Source organism: Podarcis melisellensis (assembly GCF_964234715.1).
Source record: "Podarcis melisellensis genome assembly, chromosome: 6".
Classification (NCBI taxonomy): domain Eukaryota; kingdom Metazoa; phylum Chordata; class Lepidosauria; order Squamata; family Lacertidae; genus Podarcis; species Podarcis melisellensis.
Genome location: NC_138538.1, coordinates 98,935,066 through 98,946,854, shown reverse-complemented (window position 1 = coordinate 98,946,854; position 11,789 = coordinate 98,935,066). Strand labels below are relative to the sequence as shown.

Genomic DNA, 11,789 nt, shown 5'->3' with positions numbered 1-11,789 from the left:
CGTGACGGGCGCTTCCCACGTGCGTCAGGCGGGAGGGGCGGGCCTGCGAGGGCCAGGCGGCGGGGAGGCCGAGGAGGCGCCGGCCGCAGGCGAGCGGGAGCGGCCATGGCCGGCGACAGCGAGCAGGGCGTGCAGGGCCGCGGGAGGCCGCCCGGAGACGGAGCAGGCGGCGGCGGGGAGCCTTTCCTCATCGGGGTCGGCGGAGGGACCGCCAGCGGCAAGGTGAGCGGGGGGCCGGGCGGCGGCGGAGGCGCCTCTCTGCACGCGCTCAGAGGCACTGTCGCCATCCAGATGGAGAGCAGCCCGGCTGGGGCGGCTCTGCGACCTCACCGGCGCCTCCGTGGCTGAGGGAGCGGGGCTAGAGCGTCCCGCCACGTGCGCGCAGCCGCCCGCCCGCGCTTGAGGCCGGCTGGCTGGAGCCCGGGAGGGGCGGCCGGGGGGCTTCGGGAGCGCGCGCGAGGGGGATCGGGCGGCCACGCGGCGGCCTCGAGGACCGACACGAGTGGGCGAGCGGGCTCCCGTTCTCCGTGTACGGGGGCTCCGGGCCCAGAAGTGGCCCTTTGTCAAGGCAGCAGCTGCGCGTGGAGCTCATTGAAGTAGTGCACGCTAATAGCGAAAAGTTTCCCCCAAAATACAGGCACAAGGATGGCATCCCTTTTTCCCCAGGCGCTGCTCTCCTGCCCCTTAGAGATTGGAGTGGTGGGAGGGGGAAGGTTTGCAGGCCTGCCGGTGAGTTGCTGGGAGCAGGTGCTGAGGGGGAGCAAGCTGCTGGGAGCAACAACCCCGTCGGGTTCCTTGTGCAGCTAGCTGGGTGTCTCCACATTCCCGCAAGACAAAAGACAGATTCCGACTCTCCTGTTCTGGAGGAAAATAAGAGCTTAGCCTGTCCTTCAGTGGCTAGAAAGCCCTCAGGGTGGCTTCGCTCTGCTGGCTTATCCTTTGGTGGCAGGAATATGGTCACGGACTGGTGGGATCCTTCTCTTTCTGCTTCTCCTGCAGCTGGACTGATGAAACTCTAGTCTTGTTTCTGTTTTCTCCCCTCAAGTCCTTAAGACCCTGCATGCTTGGGGGTTTATATACTGTATTAAAACAGCCACTTGAAAACTCTTGATACCCGCTCCCACATTTTTTCCAGGCTTTGTGTTGTTCCTGAGACTTGATAGTCTTGAAGCAAAACAGCATGTCAGAATTCTAGGTTTCATCTTGCACCTGCCCGTCCAAATAGCGGTTTGCAGTTTTTTTAAAAAATAATTTTTTATTAAGTTTTACACAAATATCTCCAATTAACAATTTCCCAATTAACATATTTTCATTATTATCTACGCATTCTCCAAAATTATTATCCCCTTTTAAGATACCTTTACAAACATATTTGCATTCTTGCAATATACCTTATTCTTTCACAAAGCTTCTTTAAAACCCACTAGTGTTGTTTGCTCATCACATACACTCTTCCAAATACGGTCCTCAATGAACTTGTGATCTCCTTGGTATCTTATTTTTCCAGTTAGTTTGTCCAGTTCTGCATATTCCGTTAACTTCATTCTCCATTCCTCAAGAGCCAGTGGTTCTTCCTGCTTCCATTTTTGGGCCATTAATATTCTCGCTGCAGTTGTTGCATAATGAAAGAGTTTATGATCCTTTCTATTTATTTCATTTCTTGCGGTTTGCAGTTTTGAGTGCTGCAGGTGCTTCTGTTCTGGGTTTCGGGGGTGAAGACAACACAGATGTCACCATTCCCTCAGCTTCTAAGAAACTTGAGAGCTGTTCCTCCATTTTTCTTAAACTATTTACTGAGCTCTATTAGGAAAACAAATTAAGAGATGTTTTTAAATAGTGAGGTTTTTTTGTTTGAAATCACAACTCCCACTTTTAACAGCTGAATCAAGTGGCCAGTAATTGTTTGTTTCCTATTAAATTGAATTAATTTGGCAATGATTTTTAATAATTTGAAAATCAATAAAAATAATTGAAAAAAGTAATTGCTTGCTTCCTGTTTAAGTATTTGACCAATAAGTTCCACCTCCCCAATTTTCCTTGTTTTCCAGTGTAAAGCAGCCAAAGTACAAGACAGATGTACTCATGGTAAAAATCAACAAGGTTCTCTTTGGGCTTTATATGTGAACCAAAAATAACAGCTAGCAAGGAAATAACATTAAAGAGAGAGATCTTTAATCCAGGACCCCGGGATGGTTACGTCCAGTCAAAGGTGACTATGGGATGCTTTTCAGGCCGAGGGAGCCAGCATTTGTCCACAGACAGCTTTCCAGGTCATGTGGCCAGCAGGACTAAACCGCTTCTGGCTCAATGGGAAGCTGTGCTCCTAGATACTCTGCCAGTACAGTGGTGCCTCGCAAGACGAAATTAATTCGTTCCGCAAGTCTCTTCGTCTTGCAAGTTTTTCGTCTTGCGATGCACGGTTTTCCATAGGAATGCATTGAAAATCAATTAATGCGTTCCTATGGAAACCGCCTTCCCCCGACCTCTTCTGGCGGGAGGCATTTTAAAATCGCCCGGGACAGCGGAGGACTTCTCCGCTGTCCGGGGCGATTTAAAAGCCCCTGGGAAGGCAGGCAGGGGGGACAAAGACTTTTGCCCCCCGCCTGCCTTCAGAAGAGGTCCAGGACAGGCTTCGCGGACCTCTCCGCAAGCAGCGGGAGCGCTCCTTGCGGAGAGTTGCCAGCGCGCCCAGGCTTCGCGGCCCCGCCGCCCGGCTTCGGGACATCGTTCCGATGCCGGGCAGCGGGGGGAGGCTTTCTTGCCCCGCCGCCCGGCATCGGGACGATGCCCCGAAGCCGGGCGGCGGGGGGAGGCTTTCCCGCCCAGCTTCGGGACATCGTTCCGATGCCGGGCGGCGGGGGGAGGCTTTCTCTTGCTCCTTTCTAAACCCTTTTCTAGGGCTGGGTGGTATCAATATGACATTCAGAACTGTTTTTTGAAGTATGTATCATGATAACTGTTTAATAATTTATTTCTTGGCAATATATCACAAATCATGGGGGGGGGGGATGTGCTATGCACATAGAATCATAGAGTTGGAAGAGACCACAAGGGCCATCGAGTCCAACCCCCTGCCAAGCAGGAAACACCATCAGAGCACTCCTGACATATGGTTGTCAGGCCTCTGCTTAAAGACCTCCAAAGAAGGAGACTCCACCACACTCCTTGGCAGCAAATTCCACTGTCAAACAGCTCTTACTGTCAGGAAGTTCTTCCTAATGTTTAGGTGGAATCTTCTTTCTTGTAGTTTGGATCCATTGCTCTGTGTCCGCTTCTCTGGAGCAGCAGAAAACAACCTTTCTCCCTCCTCTATGTGACATCCTTTTACATATTTGAACATGGCTATCATATCACCCCTTAACCTCCTCTTCTCCAGGCTAAACATGCCCAGCTCCCTTAGCCCTTCCTCATAAGGCATCGTTTCCAGGCCTTTGACCATTTTGGTTGCCCTCCTCTGGACATGTTCCAGTTTGTCAGTGTCCTTCTTGAACTGTGGTGCCCAGAACTGGACACAGTACTCCAGGTGAGGTGTGACCAGAGCAGAATACAGTGGCACTATTACTTCCCTTGATCTAGATGCTATACTCCTATTGATGCAGCCCAGAATTGCATTGGCTTTTTTAGCTGCCGCGTCACACTGTTGGCTCATGTCAAGTTTGTGGTCAACCAAGACTCCTAGATCCTTTTCACATGTACTGCTCTCAAGCCAGGTGTCACCCAGCTTGTATTTGTGCCTCTCATTTTTTTTGCCCAAGTGCAATACTTTGCATTTCTCCCCGTTAAAATTCATATTGTTTGTTTTGGCCCAGTTCTCTAATCTGTCAAGGTCGTTTTGAAGTGTGATCCTGTCCTCTGGGGTGTTAGCCACCCCTCCCAGTTTGGTGTCATCTGCAAATTTGATCAGGATGCCCTTGAGTCCATCATCCAAGTCGTTGATAAAGATGTTGAATAAGACCGGGCCCAAGACAGAACCCTGTGGCACCCCACTAGTCACTCTTCTCCAGGATGAAGAGGAACCATTGATGAGCACCCTTTGGGTTCGGTCAGTCAGCCAGTTACAAATCCACTGAGTGGTAGCATAGTCAAGACCACATTTTACCAGCTTCTTTACAAGAATATCATGGGGCACCTTGTCAAATGCCTTGCTGAAATCAAGGTAGGCTACATCCACTGTGTTCCCTTCATCTACCAGGCTTGTATTTCTGTCAAAAAACGAGATCAGGTTAGTCTGACATGACTTATTTTTCAGAAATCCATGCTGACTGTTGGTGATCACAGCATTCCTTTCTAGGTGCTCACAGACTGTTTGCTTAATGATCTGCTCCAGAATCTTCCCTGGTATTGATGTCAGACTGACTGGGCGGTAATTATTTGGGTCCTCTCTTTCCCCTTTTTTGAAAATAGGGACAACATTTGCCCTCCTCCAGTCTGCGGGACTTCGCCTGTTCTCCAGGAATTCTCAAAGATGACTGCCAGTGGTTCTGAGATCACATCTGCCAGTTCTTTTAATACTCTTGGATGCAGTTCATCTGGCCCTGGAGACTTGAATGCATCTAGACTAGCCAAGTATTCTTGTACTGTCTCCTTAGTTATTCTGGGCTGTGTTTCCTCTGCTGAATCATTTGCTCCAAATTCTTCAGGTCGGGCATTGTTTTCTTTATCAGAGAAGACTGAGGGAAAGAAGGCGTTGAGGAGTTCAGCCCTTTCTGTGTCCCCTGTTTGCATTTCACCATCTTCTCCTCTGAGTGACCCCACGGTTTCTTTGTTCTTTCTTTTGCTACGAACATACCCATAAAAGCCTTTTTTGTTGCTTTTAACCTCTCTAGCAAGCCTGAGTTCATTCTGTGCTTTAGCTTTTCTGACTTTGTGTCTACACGTGCTGGCTATTTGTTTGAATTCCTCTTTGGTGGTTCCCCCCCTTTTCCATTTTTTGTACACATCCTTTTTTAATCTTAACTCAGTTAAAAGTTCTTTAGATAGCCACCCTGGCTTCTTTAGGCACCTTCCATGTTTCCGTCTCATTGGTATTGCCTGAAGTTGTGCTTTTACTATCTTCCTCTTAACAAACTCCCAGCCATCATGAACTCCCTTTCCTTTTAGTATTACTGTCCATGGGATCTCACCCAGCACTTCCCTAAGTTTTATGAAGTCGGCTTTCTTAAAGTCAAGAAATTGAGTCCTAGTATGCTTGGCTGCTCCTTTCCGCTGTATAGTAAACTTCAGAAGAGCATGATCACTCGCGCCTAATGATCCTTCCACTTCCACCCCACTAACCAGGTCATCAACATTGGTTAGGACCAGATCTAAAATGGCTGTTGCTCTTGTTGCTTTTCCCACTTTCTGGACAATGAAGTTGTCTGCAAGGCCAGACAATATAGCCAGCCAGTGCTGCTTTTGATTCCTGTGCAGTTCAGCTCTCTGCTACCTCCTGCAGGGGCAGTGAGTCACAAGGCACTGGCAAAAGCAGCCAGCAGAAACTTCCCTCAGATGCTCTTGCTTTAAGTAGGCTAGTAGGTGGCTTATGGAGATGCCGGTCTGAGCTGGCTCTGGGCTTCTCGGTGGAAGCCCCTTTCCCCCTTCCTTTCTCCTGTGAAACGTTATTTACTTCAGAATAAAAACAAAAACTTTGCCCTGCTGTTTAAGCTTCTTTCCTCACTTCTCCCCTTCTGCATGTTTGTGTATGATAGTCTCCCCACCCTTGTTATCCTTCCCATTTTCTCCTTCTCACCCATGAACTCTCCCAATTCTCCCCTCCCCCCTTTGCTTTCTCACATTGTTTCACCAACCCTATACTTCCTTATGTGCTGCTACTGCTTCCTTTTTATTCCCTCCCACCTACCCCACTGGCAAAAAAGGAAAGGGGAGAAGTGTTTTTATTTTCTGGGGGTGTTTATGTTGTTTGTTCCCCCTAAATAGTTCCCCTCCATATAAAAAGGAAGATTTTAGGAAGAGGTAAGTAAAATTTTATCATTTTTAGACCCGTTAGTAGTAGCAGTTGCCAAGACATTACCACATTTGCCTCTACATAGCTCCATCCTTATTTCAGACATTTTGATGTATTGGTATATCACAGTGTTGAAAACGAGATACCGCCCAGCTTAGCCAGTATTCCTAACCCAGGCTTCCTCAACCTCGGCCCTCCAGATGTTTTTGGCCTACAACTCCCATGATCCCTAGCTAGCAGGACCAGTGGTCAGGGATGGTGGGAATTGTAGTCTCAAAACATCTGGAGGGCCGAAGTTGAGGAAGCCTGCCCTAACCTGTGATCTAGGATGTGCTGTACACTTCTCAATACTTGAACAGAAAACAGTTTTATTGTTAGAGATTCTTGCTTTTAGTCAATGCTAAAAATGATTCCTGTACAACAGATTAAGAATGAAGTGTAATTTGCTCCTGGATACACAAGCTTCTGACATACGGAAAAGAAAACAGGAAAAACTCTCTAGCTAGGCTAAATGGAAGGCTAGAGTTTAACACACCTTATCTGAACTCTCTTTAAGCATTTTCTGCTGGTTTTCCCCTATGGAGAAGTGATTTTTGGCTTACCGAAAATATTGTGATATCTAGGGTATTAGTGTAGGTATGATTGTGGGACTAGTGTGTCAACTCTAAAACAAATGGTAGTTGTCCACTGGTGAGCAGCAGCAGCTCATGATATTATATAAACAAGTTATTTCTAATGAGTCTAAACCATGGGTAGGCAAACTAAGGCCTGGGGGCCAGATCCAGCCCAGTCGCCTTTTAAATCTGGCCCATGGATGGTCTGGCAATCAGCATGTTTTTACATGAGTAGAATGTGTCCTTTTATTTAAAATGCATCTCTGGGTTATTTGTGGGGCATAGGAATTTGTTAATCCCCCCCCAATATAGATAGATAGATAGATAGATAGATAGATAGATAGATAGATAGATAGATAGATAGAGTCCGGCCTGCCACAAGGTCTGAGGGACAGTGGACCGGCCCCCTGCTGTAAACAGTTTATAAATGAATGTCAATACAAAGTCCACCATCATTATACCCAGATGGTAGGGGGAGACTTGCTGAGAATGGGAATTTCTCCCGCTAACAAATCAATCATTCAGAAACAGATGGGTTTTAAATCCTGCCACAAGTTAATAAAATATTTGGGAGTGCAGATAATTAAAAATCTGTCAACTCTAAGGGAAGCAGGCTTTACAACATTAGTTTTACATGTACAACGGGATTTTAGATCTTGTAAAGACCTACATTTGTCATAGTTAGGACGTACAGCTGCTGTAAATACAGCTTTCCTTCTGAAAGCTTGGTTTCTCTTTCAAGTGTTGCCTATCATAAAATTGTCAAGCTGGCAGGCACTCCAAGGGTCCTCTAGCCCAACCCCCTGCAACGCAGGAATCTCAACTAAGGCATCCCTGACAGATGGCCATCCAACCTCTGCTTAAAAACCTCCCTTCCAGGAAGAGAGTTCCACTGTTGAACAGCTCTTATGGTCAGGAAGTTCCTTTTAATGTTTAGTTGGGATCTCCTTTCTTGTAACTTTAATCCATTGGTTCGGGTTCTACCCTCTGGAGAGGAGAAAACAAGCTTGCTCCCTCTTCCATGTGCCTCCCTTTAGATGTCACTCTCCTTCATGGTCATCTGTGAGGGGTTCTTTAACGGTGATTCCTGCATTGCATGGATTAAACTAGATGAGTCTTGGGGGTCCCTTCCAACTCTACAGTTGTGATTCTAAAACTTCCTTGTGTGGTTCAGGGAAGGAAGGGTTTCTGTTAAGCTTCATTGTTTGTACCCTACTAACTTATCCCCATTTCTAGGACACTTGCTTTAAGCTGTTACAGGCCTGAATGAGCTGTTGCCCTCTTCCCTCCATTTTCCTTGTTGTTGTTTTTTATTTTTGTTAACTGACCCTAGCACTGTGTGTCAACTCTGTTGGGTCGGCAGGATTTCTTGTCTGTCTAGGCTTGACTCCCATCAGCTTTCTGTAAATTCTGGGATTTGTCAGGTTATCTTGGGGTGTATATTTAAAAATCATCTTTAATTTGCAGATTTAAATGCTGCTGTGTCTCCTGAGTATGTAGAAACCACTGCCTTGTTTTTCGGTGGTTCCCTTTCACTTCCAGGCTGGCAGGTACTCAGTCATCAGAGTTTGCTATTAGGCCAGGGGATGGTGATAATTGAAGGCAATTGAAACATCAACTGTTAACATGTCAGTAGAAGCAAAGGTGAATAGAGGAAGATTGAGGGGAATTTGCCTGTTTGAACCTGTAGCAGTTGTTGATATCCTGGAAATAGGAATTGGAATTAGGGGGGATACATCCCATGAGGTTAAAAGGCTCTCTGCTTCAGGACTGGCAGCCTTCTAGTACCATATAGCACAGTGGGGAAAGTTTTTGATTGGGTGGGAAAGGGTGAAAGTGTCCTCCAAGAGTGCCAGAAATGTACTGTGAGATGTTTGTTCCAGGCTGACTAGAACCCTGATTTGGAGCACTCCTATTGGGGACTAAGGATAAACTGCAATATATTGTAGGTTTCCTATGGAATTTATTATAATGACTATGCGGAAAGGTAACAGCTAGAGATGTTCTGGAAGGGTTTATACGATCTGAAGAGAAAACAGAGACTGAAAAGAACCAAGTTAGGAACTACCGCCCTATATCTTTACTGAATGTGGATTACAAAATTTTTGCAGACATTTTGGCAAAAAGACTTAAAAGAGTGCTGTTAGGGGAGATTCACAAGGACCAGACAGGCTTTCTTCCTGGGAGACAGATGTCAGAAAATGTGAGGAACATTATAGACATTTTGGAGTTATTAGAGGTGGATATTAACAGGAAAGCTGTTTTGATTTTTGTGGACGCGGAGAAAGCCTTTGACAACATTTGCTGGAGTTTTATGAAGAAGAATCTCCAAGGGATGGGGGTAGGCCAAGGTTTTGAAAACGGTATAGGTGCAATATACTCTAAACAAAAAGCTAAGTTAATAGTAAACAATGTGGTTACGGAAGAAATACCAATAGAAAAAGGGACACGACAGGGATGCCCAATATCCCCTTTGCTTTTTATATCAGTCCTGGAGGTTTTGTTAAATATGATTAGAAGGGACCAGTTGGTTAAAGGTATTCAGGTCGGAGTCAAAAATTACAAGTTAAGAGCATTTGCAGATGACCTAGTGTTAACTTTGCAACAGCCAGACACTAGTACCAAAAGAGTATTAGAACTAATTGAGATATTTGGTCAAGTAGCAGGATTTAAACTGAACAAACAGAAAACGAAAGTGTTGGAAAAAAATTTAACAATGGAAGAAAGAGAGAGATTTCAGGACTTCCGGAGGCGGCGCGAACGGCAATGGCTGCCCTCTTCTAATCGGGAGAGGGAAGCTCTGCTGAAAACGGGTCGTCCACTGCGGCGAAGCGGAGACCCATCCCGAAAAACCACAGGCGGCAGAAGCCTGTGGTCCTGAGACCCGGCGGGCGCCAGGAGCAGCCCCCAAAACGTTGAAGGGACCCCGTAAGGGGCTCCGGATCGCGGAGGGGGCAGCGGCGCTGTGGGTCGTTTCGCAGTCAACGGAGCGAAGCCGCGTTGCTGCTGCCGGTGAGCGCTGTCCTTTCTTCCTGCAACTTTTGAATTTGGAAAGCAACAACCCGTGAGTAATAAGGACTTTACAAATTTCAAACTTTAAAATACTGAATTTGGCTGAAAGCGGATTGACGAAAAACAGGAAGTCTGTCTTCCGCTGACACTGAACTTGAGAAGCAAAGAGCTGGAGGAGTGGAGACAAAGAGCAAGGTTTCAAATAACTGATCTGGCACCTAATGAAACTATTTTTGAGTGGATTAAGGAGTTTAAGTGACTGATTTCATGATTTTATGACTTTTATTGGGACAAGGATACCTTTCTTCTGTTGGATTACAAATTAAGTAAGAAACCCAGGGGCTGGAGCTGCCTGAGTAACTGAGCAGTCAGTCTGCAGACTTGGATACTTTGAATTTAAACTTTGAAACATTCTGAGGGAGTTTGGACTTGCTACTCTGAAGCATCCTTTGTAATTCCAGTGAGCACTGTCAGAAACATTGTTGTCTTTTAAATACCAACTCTGCTAAAATTTACTTTTGTGGAGGTCCCTGGACATTGAATCAGAATTTATTTATTTTATTGGATTTGATCTCTTCCTCAAAGACATTTTAAGCTCCCCCTAGAGGATTTTGGACTTACAGCAGTGACATTGTTTTACTTTCCTTTTCCCGGCCTCCTGTTTGACTGTTACTATCTGGGCCGCTGCTTTCTCATGGGAATAACTCCGCTTGACCTTGACTTTTAGATAACTTTGGAATGAGTGGTACAAGAAAGAGGGGAAGAACCAGACAAGCAACAATAACAACTTACTCCGCAGCTTCACAGCGTAGATCATCTGTGCCTACTTTGCCTTCCAATTTACCTCCTGAGGAAGAAGCGGCTTCCCTGCCAAGGGCAGGGGAGGGAGAAACTGAGGAATTACAACTGGAAGATGTGGCCTCAGGAGCAACTGGTTCTATTCTAGAAAAAATCTTTGAAAAATTGGAAGCCTTGGATAGAAAGGTGGACCAGCAAACAGCTAAAATTGATCAAAACACAGAATGTTTGAATAGATTATCTGGACAAGTTGCACAGAATGTACAGGCTATTGGAGAATTGAAAGAAGCTGCAGGTGAAAATCGGAAATTGGCGGAGGATACCAGCCAAAGATTGGGAGAGCTTGAAAAAGAGGTAAGACCACTCAGCAAACAAGTAGGAGAACAGATCTACCTCTCGATGACAGAACTGCGGAACAGGGAGACCAACTTGAGGATAAGGTCAATACCAGAGGTGGAGGAAGGCAACCTAGCTGAGTTTCTGACCAAAGAATTTACCAAGTTCTGGAACCTAGAGGAAAAAGACTTTAAAATTGTATCAGCTTTCAGGCTTGGAAGACTTATAAAGAAAGAGAAGCCCAGAGACTGCTTGATAATATTAAGATCAAAGGAGGAAAGGGACAAGATTCTGGGCCTGCACTACGGAAAGTCACTGGACATTTTGGATAAGAGAATTGAAATATACAAGGATATTCCCAAACAACTGCCGGATCTTAGATCTGACTACTCGGAACTAGTAAGACTGCTGAGGTGCAACTCAATTATCTTCAGGTGGGACTTTCCCCAAGGTTTATCCTTCACCTTCAGAGGGAAGAAGATTAAAATCAGAACACCGGAAGACAGAGATAAGTTTTTGACTACATACGGAGAGGACCTCCACAAAGGGCTTGAATTACCTCCAGGGCCTGAACCACCAGGGGAACCTACACCTTCGGACCCTAAAGAACTGGAGAACAAAGTACCACCCCAAGGAGAATAACCAGATTTATTCAGGATGTCTCTGCAACTTCTGAGTTGGAACATAAATGGCTGTAACATTCCGGAAAAAAGGAGAAATTTTTTTCACATATTAAAAAAGGAGCAATTGGACATTATTTGTTTACAAGAAACACACGTGACTAGGCTCCACAGAAAGGTATTAGTAAACAAAAGACTTGGTCAGGAATTTATATCTTCGGACATAGTAAAGAAGAGAGGTGTGGTGATATATGCAAGAGAGAGCCTGTCACCTAAATTTTTATTTAAAGATGAACATGGAAGAATTTTGGCAATTGAAATACAACATCAAGGAGAGAAGATTTTGATATTAGGAATTTATGCGCCAAATGAAGGGAAATCGGAATTCTACAAGAAGTTGCATGAGACTATGCTGGATTATCTGGACTATGACAACATCATTATGATGGGAGATATGAATGGAGT

General features: G+C 45.6%; 1 protein-coding gene across 1 annotated transcript in view; it reads left to right on the top strand.

Moving 5' to 3' along the window:
• Window positions 1-78: 78 nt before the first annotated feature.
• Window positions 79-11,789, top strand: part of UCK2 (uridine-cytidine kinase 2) — a 32,832-nt gene continuing 21,121 nt past the window's right edge. The window contains exon 1 of the mRNA XM_081915182.1: window positions 79-222. Within this exon, the coding sequence (XP_081771308.1) occupies window positions 106-222 (117 nt within the window). The 5' untranslated portion in view covers window positions 79-105. The remainder of the gene's footprint in view (window positions 223-11,789) is intronic.